Below are 21425 nucleotides of genomic sequence, written 5' to 3' on the forward strand. Positions count from 1 at the left end.
GGACAGCGGGCATTAGCCGCTGTCTCAGGGATGAGCGTACTGGCAGTTGGCCGGCACGCGTAAATTACTTCAGCTCAGGAGCTGAAGTAACTTGAAAAACAAAGAAAAACCCCTAAAAAGGTAGGGTTTAGGGGGTAGGCAGGAGAGGGGAAAAGGGAGAGGATTTAGGTAGGGGGGTAAGGAAGTTCCCTCTCAGTCCGCTCCCAAATTGGAGCGGACTGGGAGGGAACGGGGGAAGGCCCCATCTCATTGCCACGCGTACGTCTACAAAATTAGGCCCCCGTGCAGATGCCGCCCGCACATGCGCCTGTGAATTATAAAATCCAGCGCGCATGTGCGCACGACCATGGGATTTTATAACTTGCACGCGCCGGCGTGCGCATGTTATAAAATCAGTGTGTCCATGGGTGCGCACTGGGAAGCGTGCGCGCACCTTTTAAAATCTACCGCAATGTGCGGGGCACCTCCTGTTTGAATATTTGCTGGATTTGTACAGGGTAAGACTACTGAAAATGTGCCTTGATATCTCCTACAGCATTTCTGTGACCCCCTTGGCATAAGCAACATACTTTGGGCAAGATATTAAGGTGATTTAATAAATCCTATGCCTTGAACAATATCTTTATATTCACCATCATAGCCCAGTTTTTTGCTTCATTTGAAACCTCAGCTGGTGATTCAAAAGCTTGCACATTTGGAAAATGCAGCTTGCCTCTCTTCCATCCTGTAAACCTGCAGTCTGAATCAAGTGTACAACCCTGGAGTAGATTTCCAAAGGGAAACCATGCCAGGTAGTCGGCATACCGTATATCCTTTCTAGGGCTCTATTGCTTCAGCTGCAAATGTTTGGGGCTGGGTGGGATAGCGTGAACACATTGTGCTGGTTAGTTTTGGACATAGGGTCATTTGTGTTTTTAACCGTTTCTTATAAGGATGTTGAGGATCTTTGTAGCTTGTGGAGTCAGGACCATATAACCACTTATTTTTCAAAATGTCGTCTACAACAACAGTTATGCAGACCACCAATTTGTACTTAAAAATTTTGCTAAACTAGGTGCTTCATTAATGAAGCTGTATATTCATTTTTTGGATGATTAAGTTCGCTTTAATTAAACCCAACTTTGATTATTTGCTATAAACAGATATTTTGCTGAGAAATGGTGATAAGGAAAATGCTAGAAATAGAAATTATCCTACAGCAGATAAATACTAGCATTTATCATCAAGAAAATTCCAGGAAAGAGCAATTGGAGTTGACTGCATGCCAAAGTGCTTTTGCAATTAGAAAGATATTTCCTGCCTGTTCCCCATGTTCTGAGGAGGGGGATGTTACTAGTGGTTACCTCAGGGATCGCTCCTTGGGCTGGTTCTTGTCAACATTTTTGTGAGCGACATAACAGAAGAGTTGAGAGGAAAGATTTGTAATTTTGTCAATGATACCAAAATCTGTAACAGGGTCGACAGCCAGATAGGAGTGGAAAACATGAGATGGGATCTAGTGAAAGGAGGAATGGTCTAAGGGCTGACAGCTAAGATTTAATGCTAAAAAATGCAGAGTAATGCATTTAGGATGCAAAAACCCAAGGGAAAGTTACAGTATTGGAGGTGAAATTCTTCTAAGTATAAAGGAAAAGAAGGATCTGGGGGTGATTGTATCTAATAATCTTAAGGTAGCGAAACAGGTGGATAAAGCAACGGTAGAACCCAGAAAGATGCTTGGCTGCATAGGGAGAGGAAGGGTCAGCAGAAAAAGGGAGGTGATATTGCCTCTGTATAGGTCCCAGGTGAGACCTCACTGGGAATACTGAGTACAGTTCTGGAGACTGCACCTTCAAACGGATATGAACAGGATGGAGTCGCTCCAGAGGGAGGCTACTAAAATGGTCAGTGGTCTTCATTCTAAAGCATATGGGGATAGACTTAAAGATCTAAACATGCACATCTTAGAGTAAAGGCGAGATAGGCGAGATAGGATAGAGACATTCAAATATCTCAAAGGTTTCCGTGTACAGGAATTGAGCCTCTTTCAATGGAAGAGGATCTACATAGAAACATAGAAATGACAGCAGAAAAGGACCAAATGGTCCATCCAGTCTACTCGGGAAATCCTCAGCAACATCTGCCATGCCATGCGGGTTACCCCCATGCTTAAGATTCCCAGTCTGTAAAAGGCGGGCCCTCATTAGTTGCTGTTTGAGTCCAATTCCCTGTACCCCTTGCTGTTGAAGCAGAAAGCAATGTTGAGTTGCATCAAAAGGATCAGGCTTAAGGGTAGTAACTGCCGCATGGGTAAATTACCTCCATGCATTCTCTTCTTTATTTCCATCCTCGAGCCTTTAGGGATCCTCAATGTTTATCCCACGTCCCTTTGAATTCTTTCACCTGTTTTTGTCTTCACCACCGCCTCCGGAAGCGCATTCCAGGTATCCACCACCCTCTCCGTGAAGAAATATTTCCTGACGTTGGTTCTGAGTCTTCCTCCCTCACAAGGGCTCATGAGATGAGGGTGAAAGGGGGTAGACTCAGGAGTAATCTTAGGAAATATTTCTTTACAGAGAGGGTGGTGGATGCATGGAATAGATTCCCAGTGGAAGTGGTGGAGACAAAAACCATATCTGAACTGAAGAAGGCATGGGATAAATTCAGGGGTCTATAAGGAAGTGATGGTAAATTAATGGGACGGATGGTCAGACTGGATGGGCCATATGGTGTTTTTCTCCATCAGAGACCCTGTACCCGTTGGAAGCACCTATCTGCATATAATCTGCACATGTCCTACAGCTTGAGAAACTGGCCTCAGCCCTGCACTGCTGCCATGGACGCTTTGCTGTCGTTATTTTGTTAAGGTGCTGCCTACTGATGGGATGAAATGAAAGACTGGGGTAATGGCAAGGAATGACATAGGTCCTTACATGAATAATTGTAATCAGTGACGTCATCTAAAGCTTACTGGACCTATGCAAATCCAATTTTAGCAGGAGCTTACAGAAACCTTGCCAGGCATGTTAAACGCTACCTGAGCAAGTGATGCTCGCAGGAAGGAAATCCTCCTGGTGCAAGGTGCAGACTTTACCCCTACGGAAGGACTTTTAGAAAGAGACCCAGCCTGCATACAGGTAAAAGTCTGCACCTTGCTCACGTACTCCTGGAGGCAAACCAGGGCAAGATTAGTCAAAGAGGCAACAATGCGCTTTGCTTTGCAAGTTCAAAACTATGCACGAGGTTTTGGCGGGATAAAGTATCTGCATATAGAGGAGGTGCAGATCTCTGCTTGCATTTTTCCCTTGGGTGATTTTCAAAGGGAAAGCATCAGTATCTGTATACTTTTCCTTTGGAAACTGGTGCAAAGCCAGCAGATGGAAGTGCCAGCAGCCTTTGCAACAAACCACACAGTTTTGAAAACTGCCCCCGGATTATTTCCATGCACGCTGCATGTTTTATGGCTGCAGCGTGCCTGCCAGTGAGGTGCCTGCTGCAGCGAACCTCCCTTCGGCAGACAAATTCGGTGAGGCAGAGGGAAGTTATCACCCTGGTCCTTCCACTTTGCAATTACCTGTGACCTGCACTGGCCACTGTCGGAGACAGAATTCTGGGCTTCATGGTCTGACCCAGATTGGCATTTCTTATGTTCTTGTGAATGATGTGTGAAGGGGCAAGCAAGCAGACTAAACCAGTAGTTACATCCTTTACTGTTTGCATATACATTTCCAAATATTTGGAGCCCGCTGACTTATCCTCTGAAAATCCCTTCCCCAGTGGGAAGTACTTGCAGAGTTTAAACTTCATGCCAGGACGGACATGCATGGCGTTAAAAGTGAATCCCTGAATGGCCCTGCACCCCCTGCTTTTCCCTGCAGGTCACAGCGTGCAGGCTGTGAATACTGCGTAGATACTTTTCCCTCATTGGAGGGGCTGGGGAAGGAGCAATTTTGAAATTCCTCTCTCTACCCATGGAGAATTCATTTATGAACTGCCACTGAATGTCTCTCATTTATTGCATGTAGTATACATACTGAAGATAATTTTTAAATGTGACTTATGCAGATAAATTCCTAGGGTGAAACCTGACAGTGTTCAGCAGATTTTTATAGTTTCTAGGTGGCTCTATTTATCCACTCCTATCTTTGTCTGGGTAGGAAACCTTGCATAACATCGCCGGCTTATCCCCATTCACAAATATAGCAGGGGCATTGCTGTGGTCACATACAGTATGCGTTGGTGAATTTTCAAGGGGATCTTACCCAGGTAGTGAGTACTAAAATACCTGAAGACTTTGCCACTAGGCAGTGTACTTTTACTATCTGAATATCTGGAAAAAGAAGGTACATGTGAAGCATAGCAAGCAGATTCCTCCAGACTTAACAAACAAAGCTACGGATATTATGCAAAGCTAACAGCACAACCTGTAGTAAAGTGACATACCTGCTCCATGGAAATATTTTTATAAATGACTGTCTGGTTCCACTCTGGATTTAAGCTTTTCTGCACATACTTAGTCCTTCGCTTGTACTCAGCACTAAATCAAGTCAGGAAAGGAAAGATTACAATGATTGTTATTTTATGGGCCATTTGATGTCAAATGAATAACAAAGTAATGAAAGAAAACTGCTGGCAAGAGACATGAAAATGCATTTGTGCTGTAGGAGAGCCCTGCAGACGCAGAGAGTAACTTCCTTCTCGCAGCGAGCGCCCGGGCTCCCTTTCACGGGAGAGCTGCGCTGCGTTCACCAGGATGTGCCGGCTCTCAGATTCTCTTGTGTTGGGAGATTTTCTGTCGCTGGATAATTTGGAGGCACGTGTGTAGCATGCCTGCTGGTGAGCGGGTTAGCTCTCCGGGTAATATTCTGCATGTCGCTTTCTCTGGGTATTCAGCGGGAATTGCGCACCTCGGTCTGCTGCTGAATGGAGCCAGATAAAGTACCTGCATACGTTTCCCCAGATAACTTGTGCACAGCTATTTTTCCAACCAGACTTTCACAAGTAACTTTACCCAAACAGCGCTCAACATCTGCACACATCAGCTAAAGTTTAGCACAAAATGCCTTCAGTGCCAATGAGTTGTGTACAGACAATGTATGCACTCAAAGCTTGGCTTTTGTCTGCCTAACTCCAAAATACTTTAAATATTGACCTCAGAAAGCTCAATTACCCGCCTGTAACAGATAAAACAATTACAGATCTCAGGGAATGGAAAGAGTTATCACTGGTGGAGTCAGGAAGAATACAGTTATTACGATGCACTCTGGTCATAGGTTTGCTACATCTCTTTCAGCACATTCCCTTGTTTAATCCCAACCAAGAAACTGACTAAGGCCTGGATTTTCTAAGGTCGCAGAAAATCCGGCGGTAACGGGGGGCGGGGGCGAAGCAGGGGGCGGGCCTGCGGAAGCCGGCAGCCATCGCACCACTGCGGTGCGCTGGCTGCCGGCTCTCGCACCGAATAACTGCACCATAAAAGGTGTAGTTATTCGGCGCGAAACTGGCGGCGATAAGGGTCCTTACCTTTCACTGCCAGCGATGCGTCCGCATCGTCGGCCCCGGTGCCGCCCCCACTCCTCCTCTTCCGGGGCCAACTCCGCCCCCATTTAGTGATCGCACGCGAAAAGTCCTTTTTCTCGTGCGATGGCTTTTGAAAATAACCCCCTAAGTTACATAGTCCTGTGTCTTGCTTTACATGAGATAGTAAGGGCTGTCTAGGCCACACTATGTGTTATAACGGAGGAACATTCTGCTTACTGCGAGTCACAGGAGAGCCAAACCCTAAAATCTGAGTCTTGGGAGTGTAAATAGTGACAGTGAACCACTGAGTGGAGTTGAAAGAGGGATGATGAGAGTTTTCTAGGACACCTTGCAGCGAGCCTGGGGAAATGCAGGCAAGGGCTCCATTTGAACCCTAGGAGAGGGAAATCCTTTCTTGCAAGCGGCGTGGGATTGACCCAGGGAGAACCGGCCCTTAGACCAAACAGGTAGGATGTGTCCTTGTCAAGCCCAAGAGGATGCTCTGAAATTCTTTTGGAGGCCTGAATAATCTGGGACTTTTTGGGGGGAATATCAAGGGAGTGCATTGCTTGGGATGTGATTTAAGGAGTGATTTTTGTACTCTGGACTGTGTATATCATAAAGTATTTCAGTTTGGACCATAACACTTGGCATGTGGGGTTGAGGGTCTCCGTCCCTGCAGGGACTGGAAGGGACTGGAAGTGTGACTCTTTTTAAGGGGTGGTTACACGATTATTAAAATGTCCACACTATAGAGGTCTAACCACAGAGCAGGAAGAGCCTGGCAAAATGTAAGACCATAGCCCTGGGCCGCGAGGAATTCTTCTATGGGAGTAACCCTCGTAGTCCCCGGAAAAATGGACGGATCTGAGGCCATAGCGCAGGGGCCTTCCCTCTGCAGAGCAGCTACCTCCTGCATTAATATGAAACTAGAGCTATATGCGTCTAAATGACAAAAATAATCTTCCTGCCAAACCCTATGAACAATCCAAACTTTAGCATCTTCATTCTGCTCCCAAATTGTGCGTCTAATAGCAGAAGAAACACATTTATGGAAAATTCTTTCATCAGGCCCTTTGACCACCTCATGTGAGATTTTCACATTCCAAGACTTACATTTGGAAGCCAAAAAAACAGTCCGGCTATCTTATCCTGCTCAGTTATCTTTGATATTCAGTGGGATAAACGTCCCTGATTAAAGGTGTCCAGCTGTCTTCAGCCGCATAACTTTAAACCTAACTGGCTGTCTTTTGAATAAAGCCGGTTATGTGGTGCAGATGTTACATTTTAGAAAAGCAGCTTGGGGGCCTAACCCCCACCCAAGTACTGACTCAACCCCCCCACCCCCAAACTCCTCCAACAGGATTAAATTTCAAACGGTGAAGGTGTCTGGGACTGGCCCCCTTCCATCCACCTGCTCCCCTCTTCACCTGTATAGCAGACCAAATTTGCCCTCCAGAGCCTCCCTCCCCCAATCCTGAAAATGTTAATCTGCAGCCCAGGTCGCAATTCGCTCTTACTGAGACTTTGGCCTGGTGCTTCTGGCATTGCGAGGTGAGCAATGCTGGAAGTGAAAGCTACCAACCTTGTTGTGAATGGCAAAACTGCCAGCTTACGCTTCTAGGACTGCTCAGGTAGCAGCAGGCCTGCCCCACAGCAGCAGTGCACCACGATCTGGGCTGAAGGCTGGGAGGAATGCAGGCCCTGCAGGGAAAATCTCCGGAACTTAAACGAATGAAGCAAGACCTCCGACACAAGGAAGGCTCTTGGCGGAAGTCCCCCAACTCCACAACTTTATCCGACTCCAAACGCATCATGCATCTCTATAGGATTTCTCTCCTACAAGCTAAAAAAGACTATTATGCCAGTAGAATCCATGATATTCAGTATGACGCCAGGGCCCTGTTTTCCTATGTATCTCAACTCACTAAACCCTCTGCCCCTACTATTCCTGACAATCAGGCTCAATCCAAAGCAAATGAACTCGCACTCTTCTTTCAGGATAAAATTGCAAACACACTAGCGCTTTTCCCTACTAACCCAACACCACCAGCTCTAAATTTCACCACCACATGCTCCCCCAGAGCCACACTAGATTCCTTCGAGCCCACCACCCCTCTGGAGATAGAATCAACACTCAAGAAGCTGAAACCATCCAGCCACCCAATGGACCACATCCCAACGAAACTTCTGCTCCTTATCCCAGGCACCATCTCCAGATCTCTGGCCGACATCATTAACTGCTCCCTAGCTCAAGGAGTATACCCGGATGACCTTAAAACAGCATCTATTAAACCCCTCTTGAAGAAACCTAATCTGGACACAAATGAGCTCTCCAACATCCGACCCATATCCAACCTCCCGCTGCTAGCAAAACTCACCGAGAAGGTAGTGAACACACAGCTTTCGGACTACCTGGAAAGATGGACAGCACATTTTCAATTTGCAAAGGTTACGCCCCCCCCAATCTGTACCCACGCAAATAACCAGTGCGGAGCATGCGGAAGCTTTCAGCTTCATACTTTGTACTTAATTGTCAGAAAGAACACAGGTAGTTTGTAAATCACCCCCATGAACCTCTCCCCTCCCCCATTCTTTCTTCCTCTCCTTTCATACTTATTCTTCCGTTTTCTTCCTTTTTCTCTGTTGGCCTCTGAACTATTCATTGTAGGGAAATAAAATATCTAAAGGTCACTCAAGTGACTGCTTATGCCGACTCCTCCCTACTGAAATCTGATCAGGTTGCATTTCAGATGGAGGTGATGGTTATCCACACATCGCATAACGATAATTATATGCGCTATTTTACTAGTAAATTCCAGAACCCTGTACAATGCAAAGTGAACCACAGAAAAATTTCGTAAAATAACACTGCATTGAGAGTTTGCAATCTGCACGCACCAGCTGGAGCATTTGCTAAAATAGAATCGGAGGTAAAACCAGACACAACTTGTTCTATCTCCCACAGAACAGCAATCTGTTACTGCTTAGCAGAAAACAGAAACACACATTTCCGAAATAGTGTGTTACTTTTCTATTTTTGCAGCACATTTACATGCAAACTTGCTAAATAAAAGGACGTGCCAATATCATTATATGCATCTTATTTTAATCATAACCCACATGTGCTCAAATATGAATTGCAGAATCCCTAAGTACGTCTAAAAATTTGGTAGGGATCCCTCTGAATGGAAAAGCTGCTGTAATGCTCGGCGTCATGTGACAGTTGTTGTGGTATAATGAGACTTAGAATGACCAGATACCATTGTCCCTACAGTAATGAGAAGTAGGACTGAGGTCAGAAATCTACCACTATAGTACGAAAGCACTGCTCTCCTATAAAAGATGCAGGAAAGAAAAGCCCAAGGAGAACATGTCAACTGCTTGGGAATTTAAAAAGCTCCTTGGATTTCCACTGCTTCTCTAGTGCAAGCACTGAGTTCCACAGGCAGTGTTTTTCTGTCTGCTTTTGGGAGTCTGATACATGGACCAATCAAGTAATATGCTATCACCAAATACTAATCAATTCATGAAAAGTCACTCCATGGCTGAATATTATCTAAATGTATCCCTTTATAATATAATAAGTTAAGTTGTATAGTTCTGATACCTTGTTAAATGTAACGCCTCTACAGCGACTGTTTTTTGTTATAATGGAAACCGATTTGATTTGATATTGTATCAAGAATGTCGGTATATAAAAATTCTAAATAAATAAATAAATAAATAAATGGAGGAAAAGACCGCAGAACCCAGCATGCATTGCTCTAATGAGCATATGAACATGTTATAGATGGTGCAGTCATTGGTCAAAAACCTCCATAACCAACCAAAATATTATTTTAAAAATGTCATTAATTTCTTTTCCTTTTCACTTTTTCTTGTATTCAACTTTTCATAATTTTTCTTTTATTAAAACGACTTACCTTATTGTACTGTGCTTCTGAATTTAAAAGCCGTGACTGCCGATGTTGACCAGCATTTCGCCTTAATAACTGCTTCAGAGCAATTTCTAAAAAGTCAAAATACTGTCTGTCTGTGGAGCAAAAAATAAACTCAATAATACAATGCACACTCACAACATTCAAAAATTCAGCAATTCACTTTTCCGAAGCAAACCGCTCTCCCTTCAACTTTGTTCTACAAAAAATGTTAACACATGTGCAGTTGATATAAAAACCAATGGTTCAAGCATGCGCAGTTCGCATTCATCATTTTTGTTTAAGAGCTCGTTTACTGGAACAGAAAAGTTGCCTCAAAAAATTGAGAATGGAGGTACTGATCGCATCTCATTGCTTGAATATAAACATTCATTTCCCAGCTTAAAATGCTTTGCATTAGATAGGATAAAAAAGATATCATGACAAATCATTAACTCATCTAGAACAATGGTGGATTTACAGATTAAACTGTCTTGAACTCCATGGGATAAATATTGCCACTGAATGGGTTTCATTTCCATAATTGACCGGACGGCCAAACCAAGTCACAAGTACTTGGCTTGTACCCGGATATTAAGAAGATCCCATGCTACTCTTGCCTGCAACAAGCAGTGGCCATTCCCTGTTGATTAAGGGCAGTTTAGGGACTCCTCCTCCAGGAACTTATCCAAACCTTTAATAAACCCAGCTACTTTTTGTTTGAGGACTTTGGATTTGGGATTCAAACCAGACACTGAGGTCAATCAAGAGTGTTTGGATTTGTCTATTTAATCACATTCAGGGTTTAAAGCAAAGGTGCATGCTCATATGAAGGGAAATAGATCGATGGCGGGAGTGGAAGATCGATGGCAGGAGTGGAAGATCGATGGCGGGGGTGGAAGATCGATGGCGGGGGTGGAAGATCGATGGCGGGGGTGGAAGATCGATGGCGGGAGTGGAAGATCGATGGCGGGGGTGGAAGATCGATGGCGGGGGTGGAAGATCGATGGCGGGAGTGGAAGATCGATGGCGGGGGTGGAAGATCGATGGTGGGGGTGGAAGATCGATGGCGGGAGTGGAAGATCGATGGTGGGGGGTGGAAGATCGATGGCGGGAGTGGAAGATCGATGGCGGGGGTGGAAGGGAAATAGAACAAAAAAGTCACTTACAAGGGACAAGAGTAACAGATAAGTATGGGGGAAAAAAAAGTGAAAGCTTGCTGGGCAGACTGGACGGACCGTTTGGTCTTCTTCTGCCGTCATTTCTATGTTTCTATGATTAGGATTTATTTTTACAATTGGAGTGTTTTTTATTTTTGCCCTAAACAAAAATGATGAATGTGAACTGCGCATGCTTGAACCATTGGTTTCTATATCAACTGAACATGTGTTAGCGTTTTTTGTAGAACAAAATTGAAGGGAGAGCTGTTTGCTTTGGAAAAGTGAAGTGCTGAATTTTTTAATGTTGTGAGCGTGCACTGTATTATTGAGTTTACTTTTTGCTCCATGGACAGAAACTAATGTATTTTTACTTTTTAGAAATTCCCCTGAAACAGCTACTAAGGTGAAATGCTGGTCAACGTCGGCAGTCACAACTTTTAAATTCAGGAGCACAGTACAATAAGATGTCTTTTAATATAAGAAAAAGTATGAAAAGTTAAATACAAGAAAAAGGAAAAAGAAAAAGAAATTACGAAATTTTTGAAATAATAAAATGTGGGTTGTTATGGAGGTTTTTGACCAATGATTGCAACATCTATAGCATGTTCATGTGTTCATAAGAACAATGCATGCATGGTTCTGAGGACTTTTCCTCCATTTAGATAATATTCAACCTGTGAATTGATTAATATTTGGTGAAAGCATGTTACCTGATTGCTGCATCTATTTTAGCTTTCACTGGCCTGTATTGGTTGGAGTCTGACACAAGGGACAGACCTGGCACCATTGCATAATGCGTTACTCGTCTGTTGCACTTCTTTCCTATCTTTTCAAAGAAATGATGAAAAAGGGGGGTGGGATGTGAAAGACACCATCTGAAAAACCAGATTTTCAGCTCTCAAGAAGAGTGAAATCATAACTTGATGTGGCACACAGCAGAGATATTCAGAAAAAGAAAAGCACATTTAATCGCACATTCTGCACAATGCTGATTTCCAAGAATAAAATCAAAAGGTGAGAAACTCTACCTTGCATTCTGGACAACCATGACCTGGCTGCATGGACCCAGGGATGAGACAGTGCATTGGACAGGGATGGCAAAGGTTGGAAAGCAGGAAGAGAAAAAACAGGAGGGGACAGAGACAGAAGACCCAACATGTGAATAATCAACGGACAACTTAGAGCAGCAAAGCTTAGCACAAGAGACATTAACAGATATAAGAAACAGGACTCAAATATTGCATGTTAGAAGTGACATTCAGCAGGAGCGTAGTATGAGCTAGAGGTGGGCCAAGTCATTTCCTAGGAATCTGAACCCACTTTTAACCTTGATCTTTCATCTATCAAGGATCAATGGTAGGGAGCTTTGTGGGTTTTGGACTGTGCCATCTCCGGCTTGAACAAGGGTAATTTCCGAACCCTTCCGTCTTACCCTGCTCACCTCCAAGGGCACGAGGATGGCTTATCCTTTGCCTGCTCGTTCTTTACAAACTAAATAAATGATCATTCTTTCATTCACTCAACCTGTGGCTCCTCGTTCAGATAAAAGGGGTTTTTCACTTTCATCCATTTCTGTCTTGTTCTTTTCAGCTGTGCATCCTCTCTTTCTCCTCTGAGAGTCGTTTACATATTCCCAAAGGATTTGTACAGTAAAATTCCTAGCTGAGGAGGCACTCAGTTTGTATAATAGTAAGTATAAGTTATTTCTTGAAGGCATGGCTCAAAAAGACTGCCTGGACAACGTTTGAATAAATCCATTATCCATTTCTAAATTAAATTGTTCTTTTCTTAAGAGCCCTCTCTGACTGGCAGTGATTTGTTTTTGTTTGCACTGCACATCAGTGAACAAAATTTGATTCATCTACTCGCAGATGAACTATAAAAGAAGTGTGCGTGTGCCCACAAACGCGGCTATGTGGACGCGCTCATGCACGCGCTCGCACACGCACATGTATTTTATATCGAGGGTGCACTTGCACATATAAGATATAGAATATGCACAGACTTACCCAACAACATGTCTGCATATGTAACAGATATGTGGCATGTAATGTTAACCATTTCAACACTTATCTGCCGAGCTCACTTAGCCGGATAAGTAGCAGTTTTTCAAACTTATCCCACTAAGTGACAGCGAGGCTGCCACTTACCTGGAGAAATCTAAGTTTATCTAATTAAGTGGTGCAATTCAGCTGTACTCTTGTGTTTGTGTCCCTAATTTTAACCATTTACTCGAGCAGGTTTATCTCGCGCGTGGTCTAAGCAACCTTGCCTTTTACGTGCGTATTTCCTCGGATTCTGTAAGAAGGAAATTAGTTCTAGCTAGCAGCCCGCCAGTCTGCCCAGTCCATCCGCGGCTCGGGAGGACCAGGCTGAAGCCCCCGTCTCTCCCAGACCCCTCACCCAGCCACGATTTCACTTTCACATACACCCGATGCTGAGCAGAATTAAATATGCGCAAGTAAACGAGACGAGCGACACTTTGGCAGGTTATGCACACACATGTCGGCCGCTCCCCAAAACGCCTTGCCCCAACTTGCTCTGCGCAGACGAACTCATCACCCCAGGGCTAAGTGCGAATGCTGGGTTTTTTATTAAATATTGTTTCCATGCACTCGCAGCTTTTTCAAATCTACCTGTAAGATTAGAAGAATTTGACAGCAGGAAGAGGGAGGAGGGCATTCGTAGTGTTCACCACCCCCCGCCTGGTTTCAGGGTACAGCCAGGCTCGGATGGCACCGCTCGCTCTTCTGTTTATTTATTTATTTACTTTACAGGTCGGGGGTCTGTGTTAGGTGGTTGAATAGCTCGTGACTCATCGACCTTTTGGGAAGGAGATTCTCAATCAGGCAGCTCAGCAGCGCAGGGATGCATTGCACACACAGAGCATGCCGAGGGTACCTGGCTGAGCATTGCACACACAGAGCATGCCGAGGGTACCTGGCTGAGCATTGCACACACAGACCATGCCGAGGGTACCTGGCTGAGCATTGCACACACAGAGAATGCCGAGGGTACCTGGCTGAGCATTGCACACACAGAGCATGCCGAGGGTACCTGGCTGAGCATTGCACACACAGACCATGCCGAGGGTACCTGGCTGAGCATTGCACACACAGAGCATTCCGAGGGTACCTGGCTGAGCATTGCACACACAGAGCATGCCGAGGGTACCTGGCTGAGCATTGCACACACAGACCATGCCGAGGGTACCTGGCTGAGCATTGCACACACAGACCATGCCGAGGGTACCTGGCTGAGCATTGCACACAGTCACTCTTCGTAGGGCAGAACTTGCGCACATTTTAGAAAAGTGTGTGTGCGAATGCCACCTGTCCTGAGTGATTACACGCGGGCTTTTACTGGGAATGGCTGAGACAACGCCCCCCATGGCCTGCTCCAGTCCCTCCTGGAAAGCAGCCCCGCTATGTCCCACAATGTAATTATCCGCTGTATGAGGACGTCCTTCCTTCTGTTTATTGTAAACCTGTGGCCTGCTGTACTCAAAATTCTTTGTGTGCCTTGTGGGGCACGTAGTAGGAGATATTAGCATTTTATCAAATAGAAAAGGTCATAGAAAGAGCAGAAAGATATCTGACGTGTGTGGGAGTCATCACAGGGGCTTCCATCACGTTGCCCCTCCACCCCGCATCCACCTCCAGGAAGCCTCTGCCCTCTCTTCACCCCGACTGAATTTAAAGGTGGGCTCGGCTGCAGAAGCTTTGGGAATAAACTTGCCAGGCTTAACATTGTTTGCTGTCTGACAGAGTTAGAAAGAGAAAACTTTACACTTATTAGAAAATATCAGAATGTAATCTGCTTTCAAGTGCTGAAAAGTGGAATAGAAATAAATAAATAGAAATATTTAGCAACTTCTCTTTATTTTGGAGCATCTCAGATACCAGAAGTGCGTAACTTTGGTCGTCCAGACAGTGGCCTACTCTTGGTCTCTGGTGCCCAGGAGCCACGACTTCTGTTTCCCCTGCCAAATCCTCATAGCAACACTAAGTCACAGAAAACCACAATTACACAAACACAAAAGGAGCTTTAGGAGTGTTCCACTTCTGGCCTTTGAGGGAAAAAACCAGAAACATAATGTATCTGAATTTTTCCACATCACTCTGCCCACCCCTTATGAAGAGGGGATGTATTGATGTCTGGGCGGTGGTGGAAGGAGGGCCTGAGCGACACAGGTGGTGAGCGGCATCACAAGAGGGAGGGGAGGGAGCCTGACACACACTGGCCACACAGGTGGCACAGAGGGCTGCACGGGGAGGGAAGGCACCCACAGATCCACAGTTTTCCTCACACATACACACACACACACACACACACACACACACACAGAGACACCCACAGATCCACAGCTTTCCTCACACACACACACACACACACAGAGATCCACAGCTTTCCTCACTCACACACACACACACGCGCACACACACACACACACACTCACTCACACAGAGACACCCACAGATCCACAGCTTTCCTCACACACACACACACACAGAGACACCCACAGATCCACAGCTTTCCTCACACACACACACACACACACACAGACACCCTCAGATCCACAGCTTTCCTCACTCACACACACACACGCACACACACACACACACACACACACTCACACAGAGACACCCACAGATCCACAGCTTTCCTCACACACACACACACACACAGACACCCACAGATCCACAGCTTTCCTCACTCACACACACACACACACAGAGACACCCACAGATCCACAGCTTTCCTCACACACACACACACACACACACACACACACACACACAGATCCACAGCTTTCCTCACTCACACACACACACACACACAGACACCCTCAGATCCACAGCTTTCCTCACACACACACACACACAGATCTACAGCTTTCCTCACTCACACACACACACACACACAGACACCCACAGATCCACAGCTTTCCTCACTCACACACACACACACACACACCCACAGATCCACAGCTTTCCTCACACACACACACACACACACACACACACACACAGAGACACCCACAGATCCACAGCTTTCCTCACACACACACACACACACACACACACATACACAGACTCTCTCTTTGTAACAGACACACACATACACAGCTTTCCTCACACATACACACACTCACACACAGAGACACCCACAGATCCACAGCTTTCCTCACACACATACACACACTCACACACACACAGACTCTCTCTTTGTAACGGACACACACATACACACACACACACACAGCTTTCCTCACACACACACACACACGCACACGCACAGACACACATTCATGCTCTCTTCTTCCCTCTGCATGGACGATGCCAGCACTCTCTCCACGCCTCACCCCAGCTTTCTCCCCCTTCCTCGCCTCCCTGATCCCAGCACGTTCCCCCTGGCGCTGAGCCCTCCAGTCCCTCCCATCTCAGCCACTGCGCAGGGAGCTCAGAAGAGACAGAGAGAGAAGAGTCGCTCTGCTCCCAGTGCAGCCCCTACCCTCCTGTTCCCTCTGAGGGAGGGCAAAGAAAGGAATAACTGTTCTCCCCCCCTTGCTTACCACCACTTTTCACCCTCCGGGCAGGAAATTGCCACTTGTGCAAAGAGTCTGCGACTGCCACTGCTTGCACTTTTATGTGCATAGGAGCAGCTCTGCTACACTTTATTTAATTTCTGCTTCCGTGCGCTGCAAACTGCTTTCCGGAGTGGAGGAGTCGCCTAGTGCTTAGAGCAGCGACCTACGACCCAGACAAACCAGCGTCCAAATCCCACTACCACCCCTTGTGACCTTGCCCAAGACACTTTACCCTCCGCTGCCTCAGGGACAGAATCACATTGTAAGCCCTGTGGGGAAAGGGAAGTACCTGAATGTCATCTGCTCTGATGTTCACTTCAAAGGGACAAAAAGTGGAACATAAAAATCTAAATAAACATAATGTGTGGGAATGGTGGGCACAGAGAAGGCCTGTGAAGCTGATCCTGTCTTCAGGAGGTGTGCATGTATGACGTGTGCATGTATGACGTGTGCATGCATGACGTGTGCATGCATGACGTGTGCGTGTATGACATGTGCATGCATGGTGTGTGTGTGTATGACGTGTGCATGCGTGATGTGTGCATGTGTGACATGTGCGTGTATGACGTGTGCGTGTATGACGTGTGCGTGTATGACATGTGCGTGCGTGACGTGTGCCTGTATGACGTGTGCCTGTATGACGTGTGCGTGTATGACGTGTGTGTGTATGACGTGTGCGTGTATGACATGTGCGTGTATGACGTGTGCATGTATGACGTGTGTGTATAATGTGCTGGAGAGAAGCTGAATTGCTTTTGTGCTCACCTTTAAAACCTTTGCCTGGCTGTGCACACTGCTCCTGCACACACTGTGTTATGCACCTGCTAAGAGTATTTCTTGCAATTTCTGCTGTTCAGTTGTTAAAGTAAAGATGCGAAGGCTGAAAGCATTTTACTTACCCTCTCCCCGGAAGAAGGTAAACCTTAACAAAAGGGTCTGAGTAACCGTTGTTGTCCCTGGGCACAAGGTTCCTTGCTTGAAGGATGTGGATGATAAGATTGCCAAGATGCTTGTCATAGTTGATTTGAAGCTGCAAATGGCAAGAACAGTCTTTTTATGGCTTTTACTCCTTTTCCTACCAAACAGTTCAGTTTCTGCTGATGCTGTCTTCCAGCAGTGACGAGTAAAACATCCTTCTGCGACTCTACTGACAGGTCGCTGCCATCAGCAGACACCAGAAAGAGAGGGCAAAGAGCTTGCTGGCGAGAGAGGGGAGCGGATCAGCAGTATCAGAGCTGAGGCAGAGACTCAAAAGCGGGCTGGCTAGGAGACTTATCTGGATAAACGAGGAATCTGGCTGGGATGCTGAGCAGGGCGCCCGCGTGACTCCATATATCCAGACAACTTTTCAGCTGCTCAATAGCAGGGCTACCTTACCCAGAGAAGGCTGAATAGCACCACTTATCCAGCTTACCCCTAGATTCTTCATTCTGCTATATTTATATTCATATTTACAGCAGAACGATGTGCTGTGAAAAATAACGGGCAGGGAGGTGATAGTGGGCAGCCAGCTGCGTCGTGGCAGTGCGGCCCCGCCAAACACTATAACCCCATAGCATCACAGGAAAAGGTGGATTTACTTCCCGCCATGCTGCCGGGACATAACTCCGCCCACACTCCTCCCCTTCCCCTGATTAGAATAATACCTCCGCGATGATAACAATAATAATAATAATAATAATAATACCGGTACGTCGCACAATAAAGAACGATCCTGTAAGTTATCTCCTTCCTGCTCTGCCCCCGTTCTGCCCACCTCTTAGCTGGATAAGTATTTTTATGGATAAATAGTTATCCAATTAATCAGCAGATATTCAAATACTACCACTTAGCCGGATAAGTCCCAACTCATCTGGCTAAGTTGTCACTGAATGAAAACAGATGCCAAGCACCCTTTCACTGCCAGAGTGCAGTGAGTCCTCTCCATTCCCCACACATGAAGCTGAAGCATCAAATTCAAATCAGTAAGCAGGTGCACAACCTTTTTCTCTTTACCTGAATATCCCCGGTGATTGGATGGGAGTGGGTCTTCGATGCTTCTGTGGGCTGCAAAATATGCAAAATGGAATTAATGATTGACGTCTTCAGTTCCTAATATAAATGGAGCATGAGGCAAAGCCTGCACTGAGCTATCGGGACAGCATCCTGCCACGGTTTCCATTCTCTCTTACGCTTAATTAGGCATGTGCAGTCACTTGAAACAACATAAGAAATATAATCAAATGTCAATGAGCTATCAATTTCCTTTGTTCTTTTCATTTCCTTCTGAAACAAAGCAAGGGCAATCAATTTGCTTTTCTTCCTTGTGCTGGCTTCGAGGGAACAGCGTGCACCGTTTGCAGGCGGTACGCACGCTCTTTGCAGATGGTACACCCTACTACCTACCTAATACAACAAAACCAGCCCAAAATAAAATGAAACTCAGAGAAAATGGAAACAAGGAACCTGCACACGCTGAGTTTTTCTCAGCCTCATCCTTCCTTCACAGCACAAACTGGTTTCTCACATCCAAGGTGTCACTTTTAGACAGAGACTCACAGTATCAGTGTTTCATTTCCTCGGGACATGCATCTCTACACTTTTAAAAACATTTTGACAATTTTTCTAATTAGCTGTTATTTGCTATTAATGGGTAATATTGTAAAATCCTCCATAAGTTAGGTGACAAATATGAGTATACGTTATACCAATTCTGAAAGCAGACATGCCTAAGTCCATTTTGAAAAGTATCCCCTGCAAACTATGCAAAATTACCCCTGCTATTCGGTCATGTAGTTTGCCAAGAGAATTTATAATCAAATGGATGCCCTTAACTCCCATCGCCACTCAGACTCCACCTCTCCCCTACGTGCGTGGAATTTCACACATCAGCCCCCCAATGTCAAAAGAGCCATTCCTGCAAGTAAAGCAGCAGCAGCAGCCACTTTCAGAAACCGTCCTCTCTGTATAGAAAGATATCTTTCTCCGGGGCCCTGGCCTGAGCCAACTCGTGCCATGGCTCACTGTCTCTTTCACACCTTGCTTCAGAAAGAAGATTCCTGAACCAGCGCTGAGCCTGTGACAGGAGATCCTGACTGAGTGCACCTGCCAAACTACCATCCTGACAATGATCACTCTAAGTCTGAGTCCATGTGTCGCTTGAGTCACCAAACCCAGTCCTTGAGGGCTGTAACCCAGTCAGGTTTTCAGAATTTCCATAAAAAATATGCATGAGATCTAGCTGCACACAATAAAAGCACGGCAGATTTAATGTGGAAATCGTGAAAAGCTGAGAACCTTAAAACCTACAGCCCTCGAGAGCAAAGTATGGGGAGCACTGCAATAAAGCATTATCATGGGTGTGTTATGCAGATGGAGGGAAATTCTCAACAGAGCTTCTCTGGGTAAGGTAGTGCGTTATCTGCAGAAAGGGATCTGCACACAGATACGTACCTAAAACGATGTGGATACACACTAAAAGACACATTTTCAAAGGAGTGACACATGTATTGTTTTATAGCAATTTTCAAAAGCCATTTACGCGCACAAAGTACACTTACACAGATAAATCCTATGGACAATTTAATAGCATCCACTGTAGCAATTTTCCAAAGCCCGATTACACAGGTAAAGTGCATTTACATGTCTAAAACCCATCTTTCCGCATGTACTTGCTTTTGAAAATTAGGCCCTGTATGCACCTAGGGGAGAGGTATTCTGGGTAGGAGTTTGGGCACGTTCAGGATTTATGCACTTTTTACAATTTTTAAAATTATGTCAGCAACACCACACAAACAAAATGCAAGGTGTAATTGTGTCAGTGCAGTTTTGTTGGGATAATTTTATAAAATTGCCCCCTAAATGAGAAGGTGGTAAGTGGGTGATTTGGTGCTCGTGTTCCATCTCCTTTTCTGTATCATAAAGCGGAAGAGACTTCCCCAGTACTGCCTGCCTTGCTAAACTGGAATCACAAAGCGCACCAAATCCCGTTGGGTGTGCAGCAGGTGGTTTCTTCATGAAGAGTGAGAAATCCAATTTCTTCTCTAATGCAAGCTGTGCATTTTCATTATTAATGAATGACTATCATACAAAAGACAGAAGCCATTGCACTAACTTTATGAGCGAAACACTGGACCAATGTCACAACTTTACCTTTTATTTGTTTTCGTGTGTACTCTTTTACATGCAAGTAGAACAAATATTTTAAAACATCTGTAATATTGGACTTGACTGATGATAATAAGTGTAGCACACATACAGGTTAGTGCAATGGTATAGGTCTTTCATATGATGGTCATTCATGATCTTACTGGAGAAGGATTTTTTATATATCGTGTTGTGTTATTTCTGACTTCCATGGTTATTATCCACAGCTCTTCAGAGTATCTGCATAGAAACGATGGCAGTAAAGGACCAAACGGTCCATCCAGTCTGCTCAGCAAGCTCATGGTATTATCTGCCGCGCCGTGCAGGTTACCCCCATGCTTACCAGTTTCCCAAACTGTAAAAGTCAGAGCCCTCTTTGGTTACTGTCTGAATCCAATACCCTTTTACCTCTTGGTGTTGAAGCAGAGAGCACTGATGGAGTTGCATTAATAGTACTGTAGGCTTACTGCTGCACCAGCAAGTTACCCCCATGCTTATTTATTTCCCCAAACTGCAAACGTTGGGGACCTTGTTTGGTTGCTGTCTGAATCCCATGACCCTTCCCCCCTGGCGTTGAAGCTGAGAGCTCTGATAGAGTTGCATTAACAGTACGAAGGCTTATTGGTTAAGGGTAGTAACCGACGCACCAGCAAGTTACCCCCATGCACGCTTTTGTTCAGTTGCATCTTCTAACCTTAAGGGATCCACAGGGTTTATCCCATGCAAAGACTGAAGGGAAAGTTTCTATTTTGAATTGTCTTCTGAGTAGAGCAGAAGATCTCTGCCCTTTATATTGAAGAAAAGTAGTTCACATATACATCTGAAAATTCAAGATGTTGCCATGTTTGCCTTTGGACTGAGCTCAATGAACACCTTGATTTGTTCAGTTCTGGATTTATAAGTAAAGTTCATGTGTGAAATTAAATCCCTTGGAACCCTGTGTGTACATTTGCTTCCAAAGGAAGTAATGAACTAAGAGTGTTCCAGTTTAGTCAACAATAATTTATTTATTTATGTATTAGCTTTTTTATACCGACATTCGTGAGGCACATCGTGCCGGTTTACAAAATAACTGAAAGGAGGAAAATACAAAAAACCAGGGTGGGGGGGAGGGGAGAAGCTGGGAAGAGA

General features: G+C 45.2%; 1 protein-coding gene across 1 annotated transcript in view; it reads right to left on the reverse strand.

The window, feature by feature from the left end:
• PCLO (piccolo presynaptic cytomatrix protein) overlaps positions 1–21425 on the reverse strand; it is a 351707-nt gene that overhangs the window by 136952 nt on the left and 193330 nt on the right. Inside the window, exons 9-11 of the mRNA XM_029615912.1 lie at positions 18165–18215; positions 17069–17199; positions 4423–4516 (exon numbers count right to left, since the gene is read on the reverse strand). Of these exons, the coding sequence (XP_029471772.1) occupies positions 4423–4516; positions 17069–17199; positions 18165–18215 (276 nt within the window). The remainder of the gene's footprint in view (positions 1–4422; positions 4517–17068; positions 17200–18164; positions 18216–21425) is intronic.

The sequence above is a fragment of the Rhinatrema bivittatum genome, chromosome 9 (genome assembly GCF_901001135.1).
Source record: "Rhinatrema bivittatum chromosome 9, aRhiBiv1.1, whole genome shotgun sequence".
Classification (NCBI taxonomy): domain Eukaryota; kingdom Metazoa; phylum Chordata; class Amphibia; order Gymnophiona; family Rhinatrematidae; genus Rhinatrema; species Rhinatrema bivittatum.